Source organism: Manis javanica, chromosome X (genome assembly GCF_040802235.1).
Source record: "Manis javanica isolate MJ-LG chromosome X, MJ_LKY, whole genome shotgun sequence".
In the NCBI taxonomy this organism is placed as follows: Eukaryota; Metazoa; Chordata; class Mammalia; order Pholidota; family Manidae; genus Manis; species Manis javanica.
Window position 1 is genome coordinate 1,618,770 of NC_133174.1, and position 24,917 is coordinate 1,643,686.

Sequence of the window (24,917 nt, forward strand, 5' to 3'; positions counted from 1 at the left end):
ACCTCACACAAGATGCAACGGTCAGTTTGCCAGATTTTGGTCAGGGGAGGAGTTTAATCACTCACCATCACTGTAATAATATAGCTTCATTCCGTATTAGATCCTGCTTATGTCATATGCGAGTCCACTCCCAATATTCTATTAGAATCACTGGAAATATTCTATTGCCAGTATCCTGTTAGATAATACAAATATTCTATTTTGCCCTGTTCTGATATATTTGAGTATCCCAATAGATGATGCCCTAATAATTCTACTATTTTACATAACTCTAATATATTCTATCCTATCCTATTCTAATTTTACTCCAATAATTTTGTTATATTCTTTCAGTATTATGTTCTAATAGGAACTTATACTCCAATATTGGATTTCCTAGTAATATTCCGTATTGTTATATGCATTAATACTATTTTCTATCTTAACAGCAGACAGAACACACAGGACAGTGAACTTCCCCTACTGCGGATTGTCGGACGCCAGGGCTTTTTATCGTCGGGCAATGCTGCCCTCTCGTGGCCAATGACATTACAGAAGGAAAATGCGCCCCAGCTGTAGAGTGGACGCCCATCACCGTGGCCGCCTGAGGATGTACAATCCTTGTACCTTTCTGATGGACTGACCCTGGGCGTGATTTATTTTAACCTTTCGAGTTGCTTGGAACTTCCGGGGTTTGGGGTGTATATTAAGAAATACTAAGATGATAGATATTGATGACAGATACATAGATAGGTGATAGATGATACAGGGATGATAGATGAGATAGATAGATGGATACATACATATACACAGATAGATACACGCACACATAGATACGTACACGGACATATATATAAACAGATATATACACACAGACACATGGGTAGATAAAGATACATATACACACAGACACATGGGTAGATAAAGATACATATACACACAGATAAATACATATACACAGATATAAATATACACATATACACGGATAGATAGATACAGAAATACATAGATAGTAGATACCCAGATACACAGATAGATAAGACAGGCAGATGACAACCAGCTGTCTAGACGGACAATAAACTGGTACCTGTCTGTGGCTACAGACATCACAAAAGAATGTCCTCCCTCGTGTCTGGATGAGGGGGAGATGGGGTCTCACAAATCTCACCAAGGCGTACTTTTCCTTCCTCACACACTGCGTGTTCTTCAAGTCCTACATCATATTTGGCTTATTTATCTTTATGCAACACCCACATTACTCAGCTCTGCTCATGACTCCAAAGAGACAGGAGATTAATACTGTATTCATGCAAGACCAGGCAGTAGACACTGGACAGAGACCTCAACAGACATGCCCTACAGACTTCTCCAAGGCTGTGTCATTGTCACCCTTATGAAGCAGGCCCCACGGTCGGTCTGCGTCACCAATGTCTGCATCACCAGTGTCCGCAGTGGGACCACACCCCAAGCATCATGGATACCCCCCAATACTTGCCCGGTGCCAGGAGCTAATGAAGCAGGGGCCGTGCACAGTACATGCCTTCAGGGAATGCATGCTGATTCTCCATGGAAGCCTTACTCACCCTGACAGCATCTCAAATATGAGAATGCCGAGTGCCCACCAGTCCACGGCTCTCCCGTGGCCCTTGCTCTGGATGACTTCGGGAGCCAGGTACTCGGGCGTTCCGCACAGGGTCCACGTCCTGCGGACAGAGAACACGTCCCCAAAACTCAGGTGTGCTTGGCAAACACATTCCTCTTGCAAGAATCACAACTTATGGGAATTCAGTTGACCAAAAGGATGCTCTGTGCCCCAGCCCGTGGACACACTGTCCTGGCCACAGATGGGAGGTGTATCAAATGCTCTTTAACCCACAGAGAAACCGTTACCATTGCTATCTTTTGTTACAGCGTCCCATTTTCCCTCTGAAGCAGAAGAGCCACAGAATCCCCCAACACTGCACCCATTAACCGCCCTGATGAACCCACACACGTCCATCTGTAGCTAGTTCTGTCTGTCCTCTGAGTTTTGAAGTGTTTCAGATGCTTGTATGGGTTCACAGTAATTGCGATTTCATTGGCGGTTTTCAGGAATCCTTAAGTGCAGGGACCCTGGGATTCATGTGGGTTTTCACCGGGCTGGGGAACTTTGGAAAGAATTTTCTCCGCAAAAGCTGTTGAGACTGGGGAGAAATCTAGCTTCTAGCCCCACCTAGAGGGCAGCTGGCGGGAGGCAGAAGGTTCTGAGCCACAGCGCGCAGGGATGTTTCCACACGTCTCGTGTAGTTGATTTTTAGCCCCACCATCCTACCCCGGGCGACCTGATTCTCTTTTTCCCAACACGTTGGGGACATGGCTGCTTCCTTCTTTCGCTCAAAAGAGAATGTGCTTTAAACAGAACCACCACGTTCATTAAAAACGTATAGGTTTGCAACATTCTGGATGACATTCTTAACATTTACACTCTATGGAAAACACGAGACCCATTTTCTTCCTTTTCTCCTAGTTTGTATCTCTCAGCATGGAGGATGTTGCTGAGAAAATGCACCTGTTAGAAGGTAAAGAATGTACAAATGTGCAGTTATGAGATAAGACAGTCCTGGGGATGTAACGTACAGTGTGGGGAGTCCCTAATACTGTATGGCATCCCTGGTGTTGGCAAAAGGTGCAGATTTTAAGTGTTCTCACCATCAAAACAAAATAAAAGGTCAAGGGTGTGAGGTGATAGGTGTGTCCACTGACTGGAATGTGGGGATTCCCTCACAATGTAAATTTCATTTGCATGTATGTATATGTGCAGTATAAAAGTGTACAGAAATATAATGCCCATGACATACCTACACGGGCAGGGCAGAGAAATGTTCCAAAATGCAATTCTGGAGGTCAAGAACATCGTCCCGACCCCCAGGCTTGTCTCTTTCAATGCTCTGCCCACCCCTGTAAACTGGTGTAGCCACTGTGGAAAACCAGAGAGAGCTTCCTCAAAAAAACTAAAAAGAGAAATGCCATACGACCCAGGAATTCAGTGTCTGGGGGGGATACGTCCAAAAGAATTGAAGGCAGGGTTTCAAAGAGATGTTTGCACACCCATGGTCACAGCGGCATGATTCACACTAACCAAAAGGCAGAATAAACATAAGTGTCCACAGATGGATGGATGGATGGATAAAGGAAATGCGCTCCATCCTGACTGGAAAATTAGTCAGCCTTAAAAAGGAAGGAAATCTGGAACAACAAATACTGGCGAGGATGTGGAAAAAGGGGCACCCTCCTACACTGCTGGTGGGAATGTAAGCTAGTGCAACCATTGTGGAAAGCAGTATGGAGGTTCCTCAAAATGCTCAAAATAGAAATACCATTTGACCCAGGAATTTCACTTCTAGGAATTTACCCTAAGAATGCAGGAGTCCAGTTTGAAAAAGACAGATGCACCCCTATGTTTATTGCAGCACTATTTACAATAGCCAAGAAATGGAAGCAACCTAAGTGTCCATCAGGAGATGAATGGATAAAGAAGAGAGGTACATATACACAATGGAATATTACTCAGCCATAAGAAAACAAATGCTACCATTTGCAACAATATGGATGGAGCTGGAGGGTATTATGCTCAGTGAAATAAGCCAGGCGGAGAAAGACAAGTACCAAATGATTTCACTCACCTGTGGAGTATAAGAACAAAGCAAAATCTGAAGGAACAAAACAGCAGCAGACACAGAACCCAAGAATGGACTAACAGTTACCAAAGGGAAAGGGACTGGGGAGGATGGGTGGGGAGGGAGGGATAAGGGGGGAAAAGGGGCATTAGGATTAGCAGACATAATGTAGTGGGAAGGGGACATGGGAAAGGCAATATATACAGAGAAGACAAGTAGTGACTCTATAGCATCTTACTATGCTGATGGTCAATGACTGTAATGGGGTATGTGTGGGGGACTTGATAATGGGGGGAATCTAGTAACCACAATGTTGCTCAAGAAATTGTATATTAATGATGATACCAAAATTTAAAAAAATTTTAAAAAAAGGAAGGAAATCCTTACACCTGCTACAAATGGATGCATCTGCAGGACATAACGGGGAGTGTGATATAAGCCCGTGACAGAAGGACAAACACTGTCGGATTCTTCCCACAGGAGGTCCCTAGAGTCATCACCTGCATAGAGAGAGAAAAACACACGGTGGGGTCGGGGGCTGGGCGGGGATAGGGAGTGAGTGTCTCATAAGGGCAGAGCTTCAGTTTTGCAAGATGGAAAGTTCTGGAGACAGATGGTGGGGACGGCTGCAGGACAACATTGAATGGACTCAACAGCACTGAATTTTCCACTTAAAAATGGTGAAGGTTGAAGGTTGGTACATTTTATGTCATGTCTGTTTTGCCACAATGATTATTTTTTGTAAATGTGCAGAGACCAAAGAGGCTAGGACGTCCTATGGAGGAGGAAGTGCCCGATGAACAAAGTCAAGGTCAGGTAACCAGGACCCTGGCGGGGGCTGCAGAAAAGGAGGGTCTGCAAAGGACCTGGGAATCGTGCACCTAGAGAGGGCGGCCTCTGAGGTGCGTCCAGCTGGCGTTCCACCTCCAGGCAGGATGCCACTGACTCTCCAATGAGCAATTCAGACCCTGAACGCACCGCTGCAGACCACGTCTGCCCGGCCTGCCAATTGCTGCGCTTCTGTTTGGAGCCCGTCTGGAGACAGGCAGAAAGAAGGGACACCTTAGGAGGGGAAAACCATGTAGATAAGACACTTTGCAAAGGACTCTTCCAGTGCAACCATCCAGGCATCAAAAGAAACTATTGTGCAGGTTCAATGAAAATACAAGCCAGCTCCGGAGGGCTGCACGTGGATGTGCGGGTCGGGCTCCCTCACAAGCCCTTGGGTGCTGACCCGGTTTTCTAAGCCGCCTGTCTTGTCCCGGCCTCCCCAGATCCAGCAGTGAGACAGGGACCCTGCCAGCACCTTAGCTCCATGCAGGAACCCAGAAGAGAGACTCTGCAGTGGCTGGAAGACGCAGTCAGGTAACCGGACAAAAAATAAGGGGCACAGATTGAGGGCAGAATGCATTTGCAGGTTCTAAGGAGCCCCAGGGACGTGACCTCCTCAAACAGGAAGAGCTCAGTGCTAAAACCCCAATGCTTCTTAGATGTACCTAAAGGCATGCATTGCCCCAAAGAGCCTCTGATTGTTGCAAATATGCACAAGACAAACGAGCCTGGGGGAGGTTTGGAGAATGCAGACCTGGGCTGTGAATTATCCGTGCCCCAGGTCTTATCACTGCACCCTCCCCTCGTCTTCTGAGGGATCTGTACTGGGTGAACTGTGTCCCCGCTAAAAGTCCTAAACCCCAGGGCCTGTGAATGTGATCTTATTTGGAAATAGGGTCTTAGGGATGTAATTGAGTGAAGATGAGGTCAGGCAGGATTATGATGGGACTAATTTAATAACTGGCGTCCTTAGAACAAGAGGAAAACAGAGAGAGACAAAGAGAGATCTCAGCCATGTGAGACACGGTGAGAAGCAGCCATGGAAAAGCCAGGAAGGGCGTCATCCCCACAGACAGACTAACGTGGCACCCGGATCCCGGACTTCCTGCCTCCACAACTAAGGGAAAGAAATGTTTATAGGATCATCGGTTCTATCAGAGGAGGATGCCACTCTCACGATGTCATTTACCCTTAACTACATCCTAAAAGCACTCTCTCCGAATACAGTCCCGTGGGAGGTTAGAGCTTCAATGCAGGAATTTTGGACAGACACAATTCCATCCACAGAAGTGATGATGGAGGTGACGGTGGGGATGACCTTGAATGTAAGCCAGCTGCTCACAGATGCAACCATCAGCTCCCAAGCAGCACAGGGAACAAAGGAATAAGCACCACGACATCATGAAAACACCATGAAAACCCAATCTAGACTGTGGGGCTTCCCAAGGCGCAAATGACCCAGTTTATCCGACAAATAAAGGGTCTAAGGGGGAAAAAGTTGGAAGGGGAACGTGTGGACTAAATGAAGCTAAGACACAAATCAGGCCAATGCAATGTGGAAACCTTGCTTTGGTCCCTATTTATGGGGAACAAAAAGACATTTTTGAGACCTCTGGGGGAAGTATCTGAATGTTGACGGGTTGTTAGATGATAGTAAGGACTTTTTCCTTTAATTTTGCGAGCAGTGATGACGGCATGGACGTCACCTCTGAAGAGCTTGTTAGCTGATCGCACGGTGGGTACTTGTTTTAAAGTAATTCAAGAAATAAAGATGTGAGAGGAGCAGAAGATTAACTAAGATGTCAAAGCTCTGGTATCCTAGTGAATCTGGGTGATCGGTACAGAGGATTTAATAGACACTATTCTCTCGACTTTCGTGTTTGTCTGAAAATGTCAAGTAACAATTGTAAAAGATTGGATTCCACTGTATCCGTAACCAGGTGGCAGAAGTGAAAATGCAAAGGGCAGCATGCCATTTAACATCTAAGTTTAAGAAACGAAAAGAGAATAACTAAATAAAATGTATCACTATTTTATCATTTTAGAAAAAAAATGATAATAATGCTAGTTCCTTTCTAACTGTGAGGTGGGCTATGTGCATAATATAAGGTTTGTATGTAAAGTGGTTTCATACAATAGGAAATATCACTGTGAGAAAACAAGAGTTTGGTAAAATCATATTATAAGAGAAAAACATCCATCCATCACAGACAGCCTACAGAAAGTATGAGATCATGACGCCATTAGTATCTGAGGATCATATTTATGTATTTATATAGTGGGGAGTGTACGTAATTAAAACAGGTTTAAACACACCATACCCATGCTATAGAAAAATATGAGAAACACCCTTCCCTATAATTAGAGGTTCCAAACGATTAGTCAACATGAATCTGTTTTGTGGTATCTATTCTGTGGTGACCCCCAGGGACTCTGGTGAATGTTTTTCTCTTTTTATTCAAAAATCCTGCGTGTGGTCTGAATCCTGAACCAGTATACAGGTCATACACCTCACCAGAGCCGGTCAAGAAGAACAAATACAATCCAGAAAAACAAATAAAAAGGAGGAAAAAAAAGACCAAAAAAAATTTTTTTTAAGGGTTTGCAGTTTGCACCATGCGCTAGCCACAGACTAAAGAAAGATGAAGTTTTTGGTAAAAATAATACAGCAATGGTAATGAGCCTTGTTTTCCGAGATCCACGCTATGAAGTAAATGTAATGCTGGGTGTTAGGAAGTCAACCATTGAATCTTAAATGGGCATCATGGGTTCAGTGGAGAAGAACGCGGTTCGGCCAAATCTATAAACAAGTGAATATGTGAGAACTTCTACTTCTGGTTGCTTGCAGTCGGACTTCCAAAGAACTGAACATGGTATAAAGGACAATAAAGGGCATGCCACATACCAGCACGCTCGCTGCCTTAGGGGGCAGCTCTAACATTTAGAAACCACTTTTTTAAATAAGGTCTCCACTCTGTAAAAGCATCTCGTTTCTATGTGTTTTAGTCTTTGCAATGGACTAGATGGAATTCTATTGGGGGAAATCTGAATCTAAGTGCATCATACAGTATTCCCAGGATGGCCCCTTTCTAAAAACCACCAGAGTCTTTAGGTTTTTCTAAAAATCACCAGAAGAGCCACTTAGTGCACGACCGCCCGGGTACCTTGTTTCCCAGAAACGCAGGTGTTCCTGCAGGTGAGGAAGATGCTGAACACCTTCACCCCACGCCACTAAGGAACGGGACAACACGGGTGTGTTTTCCAGGTCTGTCCGTCTGCTACGGGAGCCACTTCCCCACATGCATCAACTGAACGCTTGCAATGTACTGAGAAACTGAAATTTTAATGGCCTGTAAATTTAAATCTAAAAACCAATACTCGCAACTACTGAAAAACTTGATTCAATGTTGAAATGATCATATTTGGGTTGTACAGCGGACCCTTGACCAACACAGGTTTCAACTGTGATTCATAAAAATCCTTTTTGCTTAGATTTGCTTCAATGAAAATATTATTACATGAAAATACTGTATTACATGAAAAGGCTGTCAGGCATCCCCTCTTCCTTAAGATTTTCTTACTAACATTTTCTTTTTCTCTATCGGTTCCTTTATGATAAAAATACAGTATACAATACATATAACATACAAAATATGTGTTCATACACTTTGTTATCAGTCAGGTTTCTGGTCAAAAGTAGGCTCTGAGCAGCTGAGTTTTGGGGGAATCAAAAGTGATATATATTGATTTTCAACTGTGTGGGGGGTCAATGGGGGTCACTGCCCCTATGTTCATTGTTCAAGTGTCAACTATCCTGAATTAAATAGGCTATATCATCAAATGATATGCACCTGTTCTGCTTTTTAAAACACGGCTACCTGAACATTTTAAGTAACACATGAGGTTGGTATTGCATTTGAATTGGACACCCCTGTTCTAGATCAAGATTAATTTCAGACACGTAAATTACTAAAAAGGTCCAGAGGAAGAAAATGTTCATCTCTGTCCCTCTTAATGGAATATTTGATGACTGCATGTTATTATCAACAGCTGGGATGTATCCGAAGTAATACAGTCTAGTCTCCATCTCTGAGTGGCTAGGTCTCTGTCTCTCTTTTTTAAATCCCTTCAGGTTTCTATTTTTGAAGTTTTGTGAGCTTCATTCTGACCAGCTTGCAAACAAAATCATTTGCCCTGTAACCAAATATGCAGCCGAGATGTGGAAACCCCCGTGATGTCCATTGACGGATGACTGGATAAAGATGTGGTCTGTATATGCAAGGGAATATTACTTGGCTGTGAAAAGGGGAATCGTGCTGTCTGTGAAAACATGGATGGACCTTGGTGGGGGCGTCATGCTGAGTGACATCAGCCGGATGGGGAGGGGGGACTGTGGATGCAGGACTGGGAAGAAGACAGTCACTTACTTGTCTACCAGTTTCTTGGCAAACCCAAAGTCGGTGAGCTTGATGTGACCGTCCCTGTCCAGCAATATGTTTTCAGGCTTCAGGTCCCGGTACACAATCTCCCTGGAGTGCAGGTACTCAATGGCGCACACGATCTCCGCCGAGTAGAAGAGTCCGGTGCTGCCGGAGAAGCGGCCCCGGTTACGCAGGTAACTGAACAACTCGCCGCCGGGCACGAACTCCAGCAGCATGTACAGGAAGTGTTCGTCATGCCACGTCCAGAACCTGGAGAGGCCACCGTGCAAACACAGGCGTCAGGGCACGGGTGGAGACGGGTGTCAGGGCACAGGCTCGGGCCGATTCAGGACTCGATCCAAACAGGGGCCCAGGCTCAGAGTCCGTCAGTGCTAAGGCTTGGTGCACACAGATGTCACGTCACGTGCATAGATATGCAGTAAGGTATGCATACATACATGGGTAGGTGGTGAGACTCTGGTACGAGGAAGGGATACTTTCAGGGTGCAGACGCGTGCGGATAACGGTGTACCCGAGAAATGCACAACGGTCTCAGAATGGGCCAGAATCATCACAATGTGGGGACCATAAACTGGCTAACAGCTCTTTATGGGCTGTGCTGTGCCCGCCTAACATTCACACACCATCACACAAAACCCTCAGGACTTCAAGACACGATTCTATTAGGAGATTAGGTCTTTCTAGAGGAGACTAAGGGAAAATGAGGTTATAGGGTGAGCCCTGAGCCCACAGGGTGGGTGTCCTTATAGGAAGAGGAGAAGAGGAGACAGACACGCACAGAGGGACGACCCCGTGAGGACACAGGGAGAGGACGGCGTGCACACGGAGGGCCAGCCCTGCCTGCACCTGGACCTCGGGGCCCAGCCTCCAGACGGGGAAGATACAAGGTCTGTGTTCTAAGCTGCCCTATCTGGTTTTGTAGCGCCAAGCAGTCAGACCCCGTGGGCATTCAGCGATCCCACGACATTCCATGAAGACTGGAAATTCGCAGTACATTAACGGACTGGCAGGACAAGGGGGTCATCAGTAAAGTCCAGAGAAAGGCACATCTAAGCAACTGCACGTAGGAGACTGCCCGCATCCAGGAGACGCTCTCCACAAAGGAGCTGATTAACCCCACCAAGGAGTCAGCAGGCAGACATGGAGGAGGGAAGGGGAGCAGGCGTGGGGTCTTGTCTGAATTCCAGAAGTCTCAGCAAAGAGAGAACAGAAGAGTCTCAGCTCTCGGGAGATAAGCTGATGGAGGGGAAAATGCTTCTACGTGAAGGAGACGTGGGGATAAGAGAAACAAGCGGTGGAGATAAGGACTCGTTTGCGAGTGGAGGTGAGAACACGAGCCTACCCATGATGCAGGAAGCATGGCGGGGGCCCCCAGGAGGAGCCGTCCCCCAGGACGCTGCCAGCCGAGGTCAGGCTGTGCCTGCCGGTGCTGTGACCAGTCCCTTGCGTCCTCTTGATCAGGACCGTGTGAGCCGTGGCTTACAGCCAACCTGACCCTAAGCAGCTGACTCCATCTCAACCTCACCAAAAACAAAATCATGCCTAAGAACCGGCCACCCTTGGAGGGCGGAGCTCAGGGCCCCCTCTAGCAGAGGGTCCTGGGTGCTGGGCCCGGCCACTCCCGTAATACAAACTAAAATAAAACTGAAAGCAAGTGGGGAGATGCTCATGGAATGTGCATGCCCTTGGCAATGGGGAGGCAGTTCAGGGACGACACCAACCCTCAAACAGGGGCAGCCTAAATGCCCTCCGGTCCCCATGCCATTGTTTTGGCCGCTCAGCAGCCAGGCGACCCCGAGGAGCTCAGGGGCAGTGGCTGGCAGGCATTTCCTTTGTTCTGTTAGAGGAAGCTGGTATCCGTCTCCTGCTTCCCCTTCTCAATTCTTCCAGCCCAAAGGCTCAGGATTTGTGGTATGGAGGCGAAAGGGATGCAGGAAATGGAAAGAGCGTTTGGGGTTTTTGATGCCTTTGCTTTCTGGAGGAGAAATTGACAATAGTTATGGCGACTGACCAGATACCCCCCCATTCCTGAGATCATTTAAAGCAAAGTTGAGTCCTTCTATTTGTGCCCGGTACCCTACATTCACGTTCTGCCTAACGACGCATCTGGTTAAGTGTCCCCCCCTAGATGCTTCAACAGAAAGGCACACGGTTTCCAAGCGGGACAGTCACAATCGGCTTTCGTCAATGAGCCTGGAACCCAAGAAAGATTTCACTCTTTTGGAGAAGAAACGCAGTCTAGGGTTCAAATAACACCTGACGGGTGAATTTGTACAATTGTGCAATGAACCTCTATGCAAGCTGGTGACTGTCTGAATTTCTTTGGGGAAGGGTGGGTGGCAAATTTAGCTACAACTCATCAGGAAAAGGCCTGGAGTTGTGGAATTTGTGGGGGGCATTGAGGCCTTGAAAAGACCTTCATTGGTGACCGTGTGACCTTCTCCAGCTCACATGCTAAAGCACACACATGCACCTCATCCCTTAGCAGGCACCCCCTCTCTGGACAGATCCTAGAGCCACTTCTGTTGATCGAAGACCAGGATCCTAATCTGCCCGGTTTGTTTAGCAACTCTTGAGCACAATGCACGCTAAGTTTCCCAGGCAACCTGGTTTCCCCCTTGGGGCAGCAGACATAATGAACAATGGGAGCAGATGTGAGGCCCAAGGAGGTTGGCGGGAAGGCAGGCGGGAGCGTTCAGGATTAGGCAACCAGGTGGAGCGCATCAGCCTAGCAATGCTGTGAGTGGAGACCTGGAGACCAGGAGACTAAGGTCAGCGACCTGAGTGGGTCAGCTGGGTAACAGCAGAGTAGCGATCCCAGTTTCATCCATGGGTACGTGGCCCACGTGCAGGGAAGAAGTTAGGGCTCCACGTCTATTATTCTGGGTTCCCCCACACCACCGGTGTGCACTCCAACGGGGTGTCCTACCGTCCAGCCAGCTCTGACACTGTCCACCTGGGGATGGCGTCAGACCCCACAAGGGAAGGGCTCGGCCCCACAAGACTGCCCCCCACATCAGGTGCCGATCATGGCTCCAGGCTGTCACCTGTGTTTCTTACCCACGAGCGACAAATCACGGTTCCCACGACCCCGTCCCTGGGTTCGATTCGTTTGCTACAGTGGCTCGCTCAGAGACCTCAGAGAAACAGTTTACTGACGAGAACACCAGCTTATGACAAAAAGATGCCAGTCAGGGGCAGCCAGATGGAAGACATGCCCATGGCCCGGTTTGGGGAGGGGGTGCGGAGCTTCCGTGCCCTCTCCAAGTAGCCACGTTTCCGGTCTCCATGCCTTCAGCAACCCAGAAGCTCTTGAAAGCCCGTCCCGGGTGGCGGCGGGGGGGTTTGTGGAGGTGTCATTCTGCAGGCATTGACAGATTAAATCCTTGGCCACTGGGGATGGGCTGGACCTGCAGCCCCTCTCCCCAGCTAGAGGTAGGGGTGGCGTACAAGTTCCACCTTCTATTACAGGACGGTTCCCCCGGCAACCAGCCCCCACCCTCCGCGGCTTCCCAGAGGCCACCTCCTTCCCGTAACAAAACACACCTTTCTGGCTCCCCTCCCAGGAAATTTCAAGGGTTTTAGGAGCTCTGAGCCAGGAACCGGATCAAAGCCACATATACACTTCCTTCTTATAAATCACAGTATCACCTTGACAAACCAGACCCTGGTTAAGGTTGGGCGGCGTTAAGATTTAGGGCACCAAGACCTCCATAATACCGAAGAAGGCATCCACAAACCGTAATGCCTAAGGAGGTTCTACATTCAGCGGTCCAGTCACTTCTACAGACTCACACACCGGTCACACTGGATGAATCGTGAGCACCTGGAGAAGTGACTTTCCAAATAAAGGTACTCCATATGGGAGTCGCAAATAATGCGTATGGAGAAGCAAAATTCCTGGGCACCCTGATTCCCTCTCCTTCTCCAAATCACAGATGTCAAATAAACATCGTTTGGTAAAAGAAAAATTCCTCTGACGTATACCTTTCAAATCTCCATCCGTTAAGACTTTTCGTATTTGGAGAGAATCTGTAAAGAGCTCAGTGTTATTAAGAACCAAAACATTCAGGGTTACTGCCTTCCTATTGCAAACACGTTCACAAACACGAAATCACCACTTGCGGCTTCTGCCCCGGAGTCTACGTGGCCATCAATCAATTAAAAACTGAGTTTATAAGATGCAAACCAGCGTGAATGGCGCCCTGCCAATCTGTTGGTTAAGTCCTTCTCGTTAATTGCTGTTTTCCTTACTGATAAATTTTGACCAGGGGGTGTATTCTGCCACACAGCACCCTGGCAGCCGGGATACAGGATACAGAGAAACAGAAAGGAAGCCCCGTTTTGACCGCTGTGAGCCGTGCGGGCAGGCTGCAGAGACAACGCAAAGCCCAAGGACGGAGGCTGGATGCTTCATCGGTCTCGGGCAGCTGGGGAGAAACATGCATGTAAGAAGTTTGGAGACGAAGCAGTGTTCCACGCTTGGAGCCCTGGAGGAAGGTCAGGAGTCCACTCTTGACATGAGACCCTGAACCGAGAGCCGTCTAATCGGGACGGAGCAGGAGCTAAGTGGACACAAGTCTGGCTTGCAGGGTGGCAGGTGTGAGTGAGAAGCATGGCTCTGCGGGGTGCTGAGTCCAGAACCCATGGGGCACGTGCACACAGGCCTGCCCTTATACCAACCCCCACTCGCCACCCTCCGTAACTATGCTTTGCCTGGCCAAGCTCCTCCCCGAGGAAAAGGCAGGTCCCTTGGTCTCACCTTCAGGGTAACAGATGGATAAGCAAACGTGGTCCATCCATAGAAGGGAATACTATGCAGCCAGGAAAAAAGAAGGGCCGTCTGACACCTGCCACAATGTGGGTGGACCTGGACCTCAGGACGAGATGTTTAGTGACATAAGCCGGGTACAGACAAATACATCCTGTGTGAATCCAGCGGCGTCACATCCGTACAGACAGAAAGTGGATGGTGGGGCTGGGGGCTGGGCTTTGGGGGGTTTGTTAATGGGGACAGAACTTCCATTTGGGAAATGGCAAGCCGGAACATCCTGGAGATGGATGGATGGTGGGGACGGCTGCAGGACCTTGTGAATGTGCTCAATGCCCCCAAACTGTGTGCTTAAAAATGGTGAGAATGGTAAATTTCAGGTTAGGTACCTTATCATCACCATGAAAAATTTAAAATTTAAAAATGTATTCAAGTGTACGTGTGCATCCATGAGACTATGAAGAGCCAAAGAAACACTGTTGTTCACAATGAGCAGGTGGGCAGGTGCAGGAGGCTGGCTCCTGCCTGTCCAGGGGGCCCCAGCTCCGAGCTGCCGGAGCCCAAGGCATTTTCTATCCTAAACCTGATCATGCCTTCTGTTTGCAAAGTGTCTGGGAAGGGCTCTTACCAAAAACAGTTTAACAGACTCTAAAGCCAGCCTTATTAACTTGATGACGCCTACCTTCCTCTGTCACAATTTCTCCCTATGCAGCCATCAAGCTGGGTGTGTGCCAGTGAAAGCAAATGAAACCCATCTGGGGCCACCCGATCCTGTAAGCCCATCTCCCTGTGAGATCTGAGACGGCTTCTCCTCTGTAATGACCTGGCTGAAGGGACCAGTCCTTCCCCACGGTGACCTTGGGGGGCTTGTTCCATCTCCCACCCATGGTCTGTTCCTGCCTGTCCCTGTCCGCAAGGGTCCCTTGGGGTCTCCGCCTGATGGTTCCCGGGAATGACTGCTCACCCTATCTCTGCCTCCTGGTCCTTTGCACTCAAACTATCCCACCTGCAATGTACTCTTTCTGTGGGTGCAACCTGCTATGCTGCGTCACCCAGAGAGGGTGTGACCTCCTCATCCCTGTCACCACCCAAATGCAGAGAGAACCCAGAACGCAATGTATGTGGGTTCGCCGTGTTCCTGTGCCCAGCCACTCGCCATTGAGCTGACCCAGAGCTGTCCTGCTGCACCCTTCCTAATCTGGAAGGATTTCCCCAAACTATCACCCCACAAATCCCAGCTCTTCCTACAAAAGTCTGCTGACGCGTCCACCTCGTCTGGGTCCCCGACGTCTCTGCCCATTTGGTGGCTGATGCGTCATCATCCATGAGGCCCACATCAAGAACAACCTCATATGGGGACCTTACGTCTCCACTCTATGGAGACAATTGAAAGGTCCCCCTGGTCCCCTCAAATCCCAAACATGCATTGCATCAATTTCAGAGAGAACTGGGAATGGGGACTAGGGCAGGGCCGCCTTCCTGCGTGACATCTGCTTCTTGCAGCCACGATGAACAGGAAAGAGCTATTTTGGGGTTTTTGCTTTGAAAATGCAAAGGAAGAGAAACTAAAGCAATTAGAACAAGGTGTTTTTCGCCCTGAACTACGAGGACATGGGCACAGTTTTGTCCACACACTGGCTGTGTAACCGTGGAGAGCAGACCCAACCGTGGACAGTGTCCACTTTAGAGTGAGGCATGAATTCCTTGAGGCGGAGATACAAGAAGGCTATGCCCTGCAGGGGACACCTCCCAGATCTTTCTTACAAGATGTGCAGAACAAAGCTGATCAAACACGGCTGGCCCCAAAATCCCACGAGCCGGCTTCTGCTGCGGGCAGGTGACACCGTGACACAGGGATCGGTCTGGTTTTGCAGATGCAATGGAACCTGGGGTCGGGGCTGGGTCAGGACTCACTGCCCACTTCATCTGTGTCTGCTGCACATGTTCTCAACCAGAGCAGGTCCGTCCCCCCAGGAGACAACTGGCAATGCCTAGAGGCATTCGGGTGGTCCCAACTGGGAGAGGAGGTGTGCGTGGTGTCCACGGGTGGTCCCTGTCTAATCAGTTGGAGGTCTCAAGAGCCAAACGGAAAAGGTCCCGGGGGAGAAGGGATTCTGCTCTGGATTGTCTGCTGGGCACAAATGGTATCTGAGATTCCAGGTTGCTGAGTGCCCTGCAGATTTCAGAGGCATGACTGCAACATCAAGTCATACCCGAATGTCCAGTCACCTGGCCTGGCACAGACAGTTTAGACCTCTGGCCCCTACAGTCATGAGTCAGCTCTGTAAAACCTCTCTCATTATAACTAGGCAGTGTGCTATCTGCTCCTGCATTTCTTACGTGAGCATTGATTTTTATCAAGTTAATATATACAAAAAAATAAAAACACAGCAATTCCCTGGCTTATCTCGATTTCCTTGAATTAATGATGTCACATTAATGCAATTCTATTCCAACTACAGGTATGTGAGAATTTTGAGGCACGCGGTACACAGTAGGGATACAAGAGGCATGTGGTGGAGGGGGTGCTCGTCCTAGGCCAGGTGTGGCCCGACGCTTCTTTGTAGAGCAAACGGCTGTGTCGGAAGGAAGGTCTGGGATCTGGGCTGGAGAAGACTAGAAGGAAGCCCTGAGATGGACCAGAGAACAGGACAGGAGGAGCGGGGTGGCGGGCTCAGGAATGTGGACATGGGGAGCACGGGGAAATATGGTGGCCAGATGTGCACAAGCTGGAAGGTGGCCGGAGACGACTACCCTGCAGTCCCCAGATCAGCTTCTACTGGTCATCCAGGGTTACAGAAGGGTTTTCGGCCAAGAGACACATCATCTACCTATCATCTGTCTATCTATCTACCTACGCACCTACCTACCTCTTTATCCATCCATCCATCAATCCATTATGTCTACCTATTCGTCCATCCTTCTACCTACCTATACATATCTATCTACATACATACCTACCTACCTCTTATCTATCATCTATCTATCTACATATCTATTATCTATCACCTACTTTATCTATTCATTCATCAGATCTTTACCTATCTACCAATCCTCCACCCATCCATCTATCCATCCATCTATCCATCCACCCACCCAACCATCCACGCATCCATCCATCCCAACCCATCCATCCACCCCCCCACCCATCCTCCCATCCCCCCACCCAAGCATTCATCCATCCACCCATCTTCCCATCCATCCATCCATCCATCCACCCACCCATCAACCCATCCATCCATTCCCCCACCCATCGACCCATCCATCCATCCACCCATCCATTCACCCATCCACCCACCCACCCATCCATCCACCCATCCATCCATCCATCCATCTACCCATCCATCTATCCCCATCTACCCATCCATCCATTCACCCATTTGTCCCGTCCATCCATCCATCCATCCATCCATCCACCCACCCATCAATCCTCCCATCCATCCGTCCATCTATCCACCGACCCACCCACCCACCCATCCACCCATCCACCCATCCATCCATCCATCCATCCATCCATCCATCCATCCATCCACCCATCCATCCACCCGTCCGTCCGTCCGTCCATCCATCCATCCATCCATCCATCCATCCATCCATCCATCCATCCATCCATCCATCCATCTATCCATCCACCCATCCATCCACCCACCCATCAATCCTCCCATCCATCCGTCAATCTATCCACCGACCCACCCACCCATCCATCCATCCATCCATCCATCCATCCATTCATCCATCGACCCACCCATCCATCCACCCATCATCCACCCACCCACTCCATCTATCTCTGGTAGTGGTCTACAACTGAGAACTATTTTACCCCCTCGTAGACTTTTTGCCAATGTCTAGAGACATGTTTCGCTGTCACCTCTGTGGAGGGGAGTTGTGGTAGCAGCATCAGGTGAGGTGACCGGGGATGCTATAACCACCCTACACTACACAGAACAGCCCCCAACACAGAGGATTACATGGCCCCAGACGTCAGCAGTGCCAAGGCTGAGAACCCAGGTTCTGGATCCAAATGACCCTTTTCTGTGAGCGTAACAAGCAAGAAGTAGACAAGGGACGGATCCTGGTCTTACAGCAGACCACACACCTTTCTCCCTGGGAAACCTTGACTTTGTCCCAATTCCCGTTAGCTGGACAGTGAGTTACTCAGCTCCTCTAAAATGATCTCTCCAGTGGCTGAGCTGGCCTTCAGAATGGCTCTATCCCCAAACAGAATGTGTTCTCTGATGTGCATTTAAATGAACACTCTGGCAGATTTTCAAGAAATACAACCAGGAGCGGTTCAAATCCTGAACTTGGAAAATGCCCCTGGTGGTCCTGCCAGAACACTGCAGGGGGAACTTCTGTTTCCTGTTGTCCATCAGCTTGATGCCTGGCATCACAAACATGCCATGTGGTTTCCAAAAATGCAAGCAAAACTGCTTGGTGTTTCTGCAGAGCATGGAAAGCAGCATGTTGGATGAAGCAACGTACAAGAGAAACTGCATGGCTGGGATTAAAGACATTCTTCATTCATGGCCTTTTCCTGCTGAGACATGTCCCTACCCATGTGGCTGAGGACACCCTCTGGCTCTCGCCAGATGCAGCACGCCCTCCCATGCTACGTGCAGGCAGATTCAAGAGCCTGCTTATCCTAGCTCGACTTCAACCTGGTTTTCAAACACACCTGGTCCCCCCAAGGGCTGATGCACAGAAAAACAAAACTCTGCATAATAAGATCCCCCCTGCGTTTCTTGGAAAATATACCCATAGAGCACCTTCTGGAGTACACCCTGTATTTCTGGCTCAAGACTTCCTGTATTTGGTAAACGCCCAAGACAGCTGGCCTGAATCACAGGAGAACCATTTGGCTGTATTGCACAGGAATAGAACTCTCCTTTAGAAAATATTTATGTAAAAGCCTTGCAAGCTAAGATTCTTTCCCAGAGTCACACAGAAGAGACATGAGTAGATGCTCTTATAGAAAACACATGACGAGAGCTTAATTCCAGAGGATGATGTACACACAGTTTTTCTAACCATTGTTCCCCTGCCAGACCTGATGACTGAGAGGTGCCCCCACCCCAATACATGACTATTGTTGTTTCTATGACTCAAGAGCATGACATTCTACTGATGTTCCATAATGGCACGAGACCACCTTTTAGCTCCAGAAAAGACATTTTTTTTTAGGAGAAAACGTCGGCCACTTCCCCTCTTGTCCTTGTTAACTGTGCAACCTGGCCCTACTCTGGGTAAGACGCTGATACGGGCTTGAAGGATACTGCTGTGGTGGCTCGAATAGAGAGGTGCATTTTCCTGAGCTGGGGTGCAGGCAACATGCTTGAAAACCTGTCTCCATGTGCAGGCAGGTGTATCGGAGAAGAAAGCAAGTGTCGGTCGGGTGGGAGGGGTGCAGGATCCCAAGTCACAGAGGAAGGACGCACCACACAGGAGGGGTGGGCTGGGACAATGCAAATGCACCCTGCGCCTTCGACTTCAGGTGGCTTCCCATGACTGAATGACGGACAGGAGGGCGTAGGAAAAGAGACAGAATGGATGGAAAGACAGAGGTCTTGGCAAGCCATGTACAGGACGCTAAGTCACTGGGGCTTTATTCTGGGCAGCTCGGAATCCACTATGGATCTGTAGGTGAGTATGCAAATCTCTGGAGAGACATATGGAGACGGGCCCCATGGCTTTAATGAGCAGGATGCCATGGAAGGAAGCAAGGGTGGGAAGGAAGACAGCTGGGATGGCAGTGCAGAGAATCTGGGCAGACACGGAGCCCCAGGTGAGGCAGGGGCTGCAGGAATGAGCTTGAGGAGTGTGAGGAAGATGGTGTGGGGAAGACACGGGGATGGGGTGCAAGGTGCTCACGGTGGGGAAAGACAGCCATCTCTCGGCTCTCCACCTCCAGCACCTGGTGGGTGGATGACAGTCCTACCCTCCGGTGGAAGGTAGGAGATCTCCATGCAGGTAGGACGCAGCATAAGGAAGAGCCCAGCGGTGCCCAGCACCTGCAGTGGGAAGGGCCTGCCGTGCATCTGCGTGGACATCTCCAACAGTCCACAGGAAACCCCCGGGGGGGGACCAAGGGGAGGGAGCGTGGAGGCGCCCCGGAGGAGGACTCACAGCTTGACCAGGAACGGGTGGCTGACTTCCTTCAGCACCGACTTCTCATTGTGCACGTGCTGCTCCTGCTTCAGGCGGATGACGTCCGGGATGCTCATCACCTTGAGGGCGAAGAAATGCTTGGCCATCTTCTCCTTGACCAGCTGTACCCGCCCGAACGTCCCTGTGCCTGCAGGGGCAAAAAACAGGAAGGACTGCATCAGGAAATGCAGCACGGGAATATATGGGGGGTGCATTCCCTCAGTCTGTCTTTTTTCTTGACAGCTTTCTAGGTAAAGACAGGGTAGAAGGCCCACAACCTTCCTCCCAAAGACACGTGCATAATGTGCAGAAAGCAGTCCCTCTTGGTTTTAAAATGTGGCACGGGTGTGGACAGTGTTACAGGTGTACACACCTACACAGGTAGCATATAGAGGGATCTGTTACGATGAAGGAGAACGGACATTTAAAAACTGCAACTGTGACACACAGGAAAGGAAACCAACCCTGTTTGGTACCCAGGTGGGACATTTCCAACCAAAATGCCCTCCCCTCCACCTCTCTGCAGCCCCTTCCTATTTCTAGGAGCCTCCATGAGGGGCAGGGGGAAACGGTATAGTGCACACTTTCCTGCCCTTCACGCAGGCTGGCACTCAATGCCAACAGGAGGTCAAAGATCCAAACGAGGTTAATTTGTGGCCAGAGAAGAGGTAAAGTAGAGGGCAGAAAAATGGAAATCCGTGTATCTTGAGTCCTGGAGTGCCTTGCACTGACGTGTCTTATGTATGGTGGCACCCCAGTCACCATCCGAACAAACATGCAGAGGGTGCGGTCTCCCTAGGAATTGAAAATGGCTAACTAATAGTGCTTTCTGGAAAAATAATAATAAAGGCTCTCTGGCCATCAACCTGATGTGCTAGAAGGAAAAAACAGAATTCAAGGATGGCTTGATAGAAAAACACACCTCCGGCACCACCACATAGCAACTGATTTTCTTTCCCCTTTAGAGTTTGGAATTGCACACACTAACGTGAAAAAGAATAAAGTTACACTCGAGCAAAACACTTATCATTGCGATTTTCTATTCATCAAAATCCCCAAGCTATAAAATTCCCCTCGCCTTGTGGGGGAAGGGCTGTGGGAGGGCACGATAAGGAATTCTGACTTTTAAATGAAGTCTCCCATCGAATGTTTTCCTGGAGCACATGTAGAAAGGGATCTACAAAAACTAAGAAAAGAAATTGTGGGGAAAAAAGCAAATGGTGCGTGACACTATGTTTTTAAAAGATATCCTCCAGAACAGAGTATGTAATTATGAAACAAGTAAACATCTCACAGTTTAAAATGCATAGGAGGCTGTCGGCCTTGACATTCTAGTGCCTTTCTTCTGTATTATCTGTCTCTACTGCCCAGAGGGAACCCGCTCATTACCTAAGTGTATTTACTAGGTAAAACTTTGTCTTTTTAGCATTTGTCTTTGACCCTCCACTGAGAGTCCTCAATGACTATGAGAAAAACAACACAGCTGGGACTCAACAGATTTTCTTACATGTCTGTCCGTGGTGTCATTTCAGCTTTCTCTGAGCCGCATGAGCTGCAAACACATAGAAATGAAAACAGGTTTCTTGTGTGCTCTAGCGAACGCCTGCATTAGCCTGGGAGACACAGGGAGTCCCTCAATGCCACAGTGTGAGCACAGCTGCACAGGTAAACAACCTCGTTCGAGGTGGGAAAATCTGGCGTGCTACCATTTTTAAGTCGATCGGCTTACATGGAACTGAAGGCAGACCTGACATTAATGGTGTTGGAAGTCGATCATTATTGGTGGAAAAAAAGGGCAGAGCTTTACCTGCTTGGTGTCAGGACACTTTCCAAAGTGCACCTCCAGCTCTCAGTTGTCTCCCTTCAGAAAGTAGGAAAGTCTGTTTTTTAGCCTTGCTGCAGCTAAGGATGGTCATATGACCTGCCTCTGCCTGGTTAGATGCACACGGAATATTATGCAGCCATGAAAAGGGAGTCTTGCCATTTGCAGTGATACAGATAGACCCTGAGGATGGTCTGCTAAGTGAGATAAGCCAGACACAGACAAATACCGTGTGATCTCACTGACGCGTGAAATCTACAAAGACAAGACTCAGAGAAACAGAGAACAGATCTTTGTGTAGAGATCATTTTGCAATACATGTATCGAATCATCTTTGTATACCTGACACTGGTATAATGTTATGTCAAGAAATTTTTGTTTTAAAGAAGTCTTTTCTTTTTTTTTCAAAGCCAGACGTCTCCTCCGTGATGAAAGGAGTCTTCAAGGAAAAAAATTCCCTCTGCCCAACCTTGGAGACCCCCATCTTTTCTACCCCAAGCTGGGAGATTATGTGAGACAGAGAAAAAGGACTCACTTGGGAGGCAGCTCTTACACGAAGGTATTCCCAGTCAAAGATTTAAGCTGAAAATCAAGTATATGGGCTCCTCAGTTCCTTCCCCACAATCCCAAAGTCTACACGTGTCTTCCCAAGCTCACCTGGCCACAAAACATTGCGCCTGACTTAATAGGGAACGATTCGGTCTTGATCGCCCTCTGTGTGAATATTTACTCATTTCACTCCAGAAAGAGTCATGTGCCAATCAACATGCACACCCGATGACGGTCCCAAATTGTGAGTAATTTTAAATTCCAACGCACAGCGGGCCGTGGATTTCCCACAGGCAGAATGACATTTAGCAATCTCTTGAGAAGGCGGGGATGCACCCTTTCCATAGCTGGTCTAACACGGGTTTTCCCTTTAACAAGATGTCTCTGCTTCTCCAGCTCACTTTCCAGATGAGGGAGATGGTTCCAAGTTATGGCCGTCCTGTGTGTGATTCAGTGTTTATAAACATGGGAGGGAGGCAGACCTGGGCTTCCCTCTCTTCCCCGGGGGGGAGGGGGGAGTCCTGACCTTTCAAAGCCTTTGCCATTCTCTTTCCTGCTGTGTGCACCCCCACCCATCCCCCGCACTCATACCAGACTCCACACAGACTCATGCAGGCTTTATGTCTAGGGGGTGGAGAGGAAAGAAAAGATTTCCACGCTTATAAAATCCCAAGCCGCTAGAAAAACGCCGTCAGCGTGTGCCAAGGTGCTTCTCCATGCACACATGCCTCCTTGTGTACCCACACTCCACAGTCAGCAACATGGAGCACCTCTGTCCGTGTGTTTAGACAACCCTGCAGAATGAAAATATTAACAGAATCGCCACGAACACAGCATAGCGTGCACTGGAAAGCCCCCTTTCTACTCAGAAGTCACGGCTGGGTTAAAAACAAAACGAAACAGAGTAAGGTGTGAGAAAGAACAGAAAATGCATTGTTCCTCCTCAAAAGAGATGGACCATCCTCTCCACTCAAAAACAACTCACCGCCTGTTTTCAGGGAAGGGAGTTTCCATGGGTTCAGGAAAGGAGCACCCACCCCCCACACCCTTATTTAGTCTTTGAAAGTTCACCATGCAAAACAGTCCATGAATTGGGAAGAAACTCAAATTTAAGTTTGTGTGAGGTTTTTTTTCTTTTTCCCAAGTTTGCTGGAACTTAAAAGACCTCAGAAAAATCGATAGAGAATGCAACAAGGAACGTAGCATAGAATGCCGAGCGGTTGCACAAGGGGCAAAATGAACAACTCCAGATTTTATTCTGGGATGCAAGTGGGTCATCAGAAACGGGACAGGCCACGTCCTCTTATTCCGTCCAGCAAGCACGGCTCTGAACCCCGCTGGGGCCTCTCCCTCCTGCGTTGAGTTGTGCTTAAGAGGCAATGCCAAGGACCCAGCTCGGTCCCCCCAGGCTGGCTCACCCTGTGGGCTGGAAGGGAGTCACCCCACAGCCGGCCTGGCTCTCTCTGCGTTACCTAAAGGGGGTCACTCTAATTCTCCCCCTATGGCTCAGGGTTGAATTGTGTTTCCTCCCGAAGGTATGTTCAATTGCTAATGCCCGGTGCCTGTGAATACGCCCGTATTTGGAAATGAGGTCTTTAAAGATGTTAGATACCCAGGAAGATGAGGTCCTACAAGATCAGGGCTGCCCTTCATCCAGCAGGACCAGAGAGAGCGGGAAACGACACGTGATAATGGGAACATTTTCTGCACAATCGGGCCACCACTGCTCTTCTGCTCAGGTGGGGCAAGTCCACATGGCCTGTCCTCACCGAGAACAGACCTGGCGTAAGCTTCCTTGAGACGCCCAAGGAGGTTTCACCAAAAAAGGCAGTCACATGACACACATGCCTTTTTGTTAATTGTGTCTGCGTGTCATTGTTGAATGACTGCAAGTGAATGTATTTCTCAGCGGTTCGTCGACATGTACAAACGTAATGCCCTCAACTAAAAATGTAGATAATGCACTTTGATGTTATGATATGACTGCCTTGGTTTCCAATGACCTTTGCTTTATCTCTGAGACTCAGCAATCGAATGAAATACGTAGTATCTCTGTACCTTTCCCAAGACAGTTTGGCCCCCGCTCAGTGTTGTAGGAACACACCCCTCTTGTTAATTTACGCTGGAGACTGTCAGGACCTTATTCTACACACTTTCTTCTTGGGCATTAAGGAAGTAACTACTTCGTAACAAAGGGCATAGCCACTCTTTCGACGACAGAGAGCATAGACACAAAGGATTTGAGGGAATGTTTCAGAAGACACGCTGTTTTACAAATACTGGGGGAAAAAACTGAAGTAGGATAATTACACAACCACTGGACCACATCAGCATCAGGACTAAAATTAGTGAAGATATGTTAAAGGTGTGACAGCATTCGTACGCCTATACCCAAATGACAGTGTTTCAAGATTGGGAAATTTAGCCATGACAGAAGAGAAATCACATTGTCTTCCTTCTTTAGAAATTTAGAAATAGCTAGGATTCCCTAAAAAAATGACTTGACTGGACGCTTTTAGGGGTTTGCTATAAATAAAATCATCTCGTCCACAGAGCCCAGGGAGGAACAGTTCACTGATGACAGAAATAATTCTTAAATGCTGACCCTGTGCAGCTTGGGTCCTGGGCCCACCCTGGGAGGGAAGCAGTTCTGAACAGGATGGTTCGAGGCTGTGGGGATATTGTAGGGAGTCTTCAGATGCAAAGAGGCATTTTTCATGGAT

At 48.5% G+C, this 24,917-nt stretch overlaps 1 protein-coding gene across 2 annotated transcripts in view; it reads right to left on the reverse strand.

Moving 5' to 3' along the window:
* Positions 1–24,917, reverse strand: part of PRKX (protein kinase cAMP-dependent X-linked catalytic subunit) — a 60,002-nt gene that overhangs the window by 18,416 nt on the left and 16,669 nt on the right. Inside the window, exons 1-4 of one of the 2 annotated variants that reach the window (XM_073228100.1) lie at positions 21,331–21,350; positions 19,803–19,971; positions 8,894–9,157; positions 1,563–1,682 (exon numbers count right to left, since the gene is read on the reverse strand). In XM_073228100.1, coding sequence (XP_073084201.1) covers positions 1,563–1,682; positions 8,894–9,157; positions 19,803–19,930 — 512 coding nt within the window. In that variant the 5' untranslated portion in view covers positions 19,931–19,971; positions 21,331–21,350. Of the gene's footprint in view, positions 1–1,562; positions 1,683–8,893; positions 9,158–19,802; positions 19,972–21,330; positions 21,351–24,917 lie in introns of those variants that run through there. The other variant, XM_073228099.1, reaches the window with a different exon arrangement.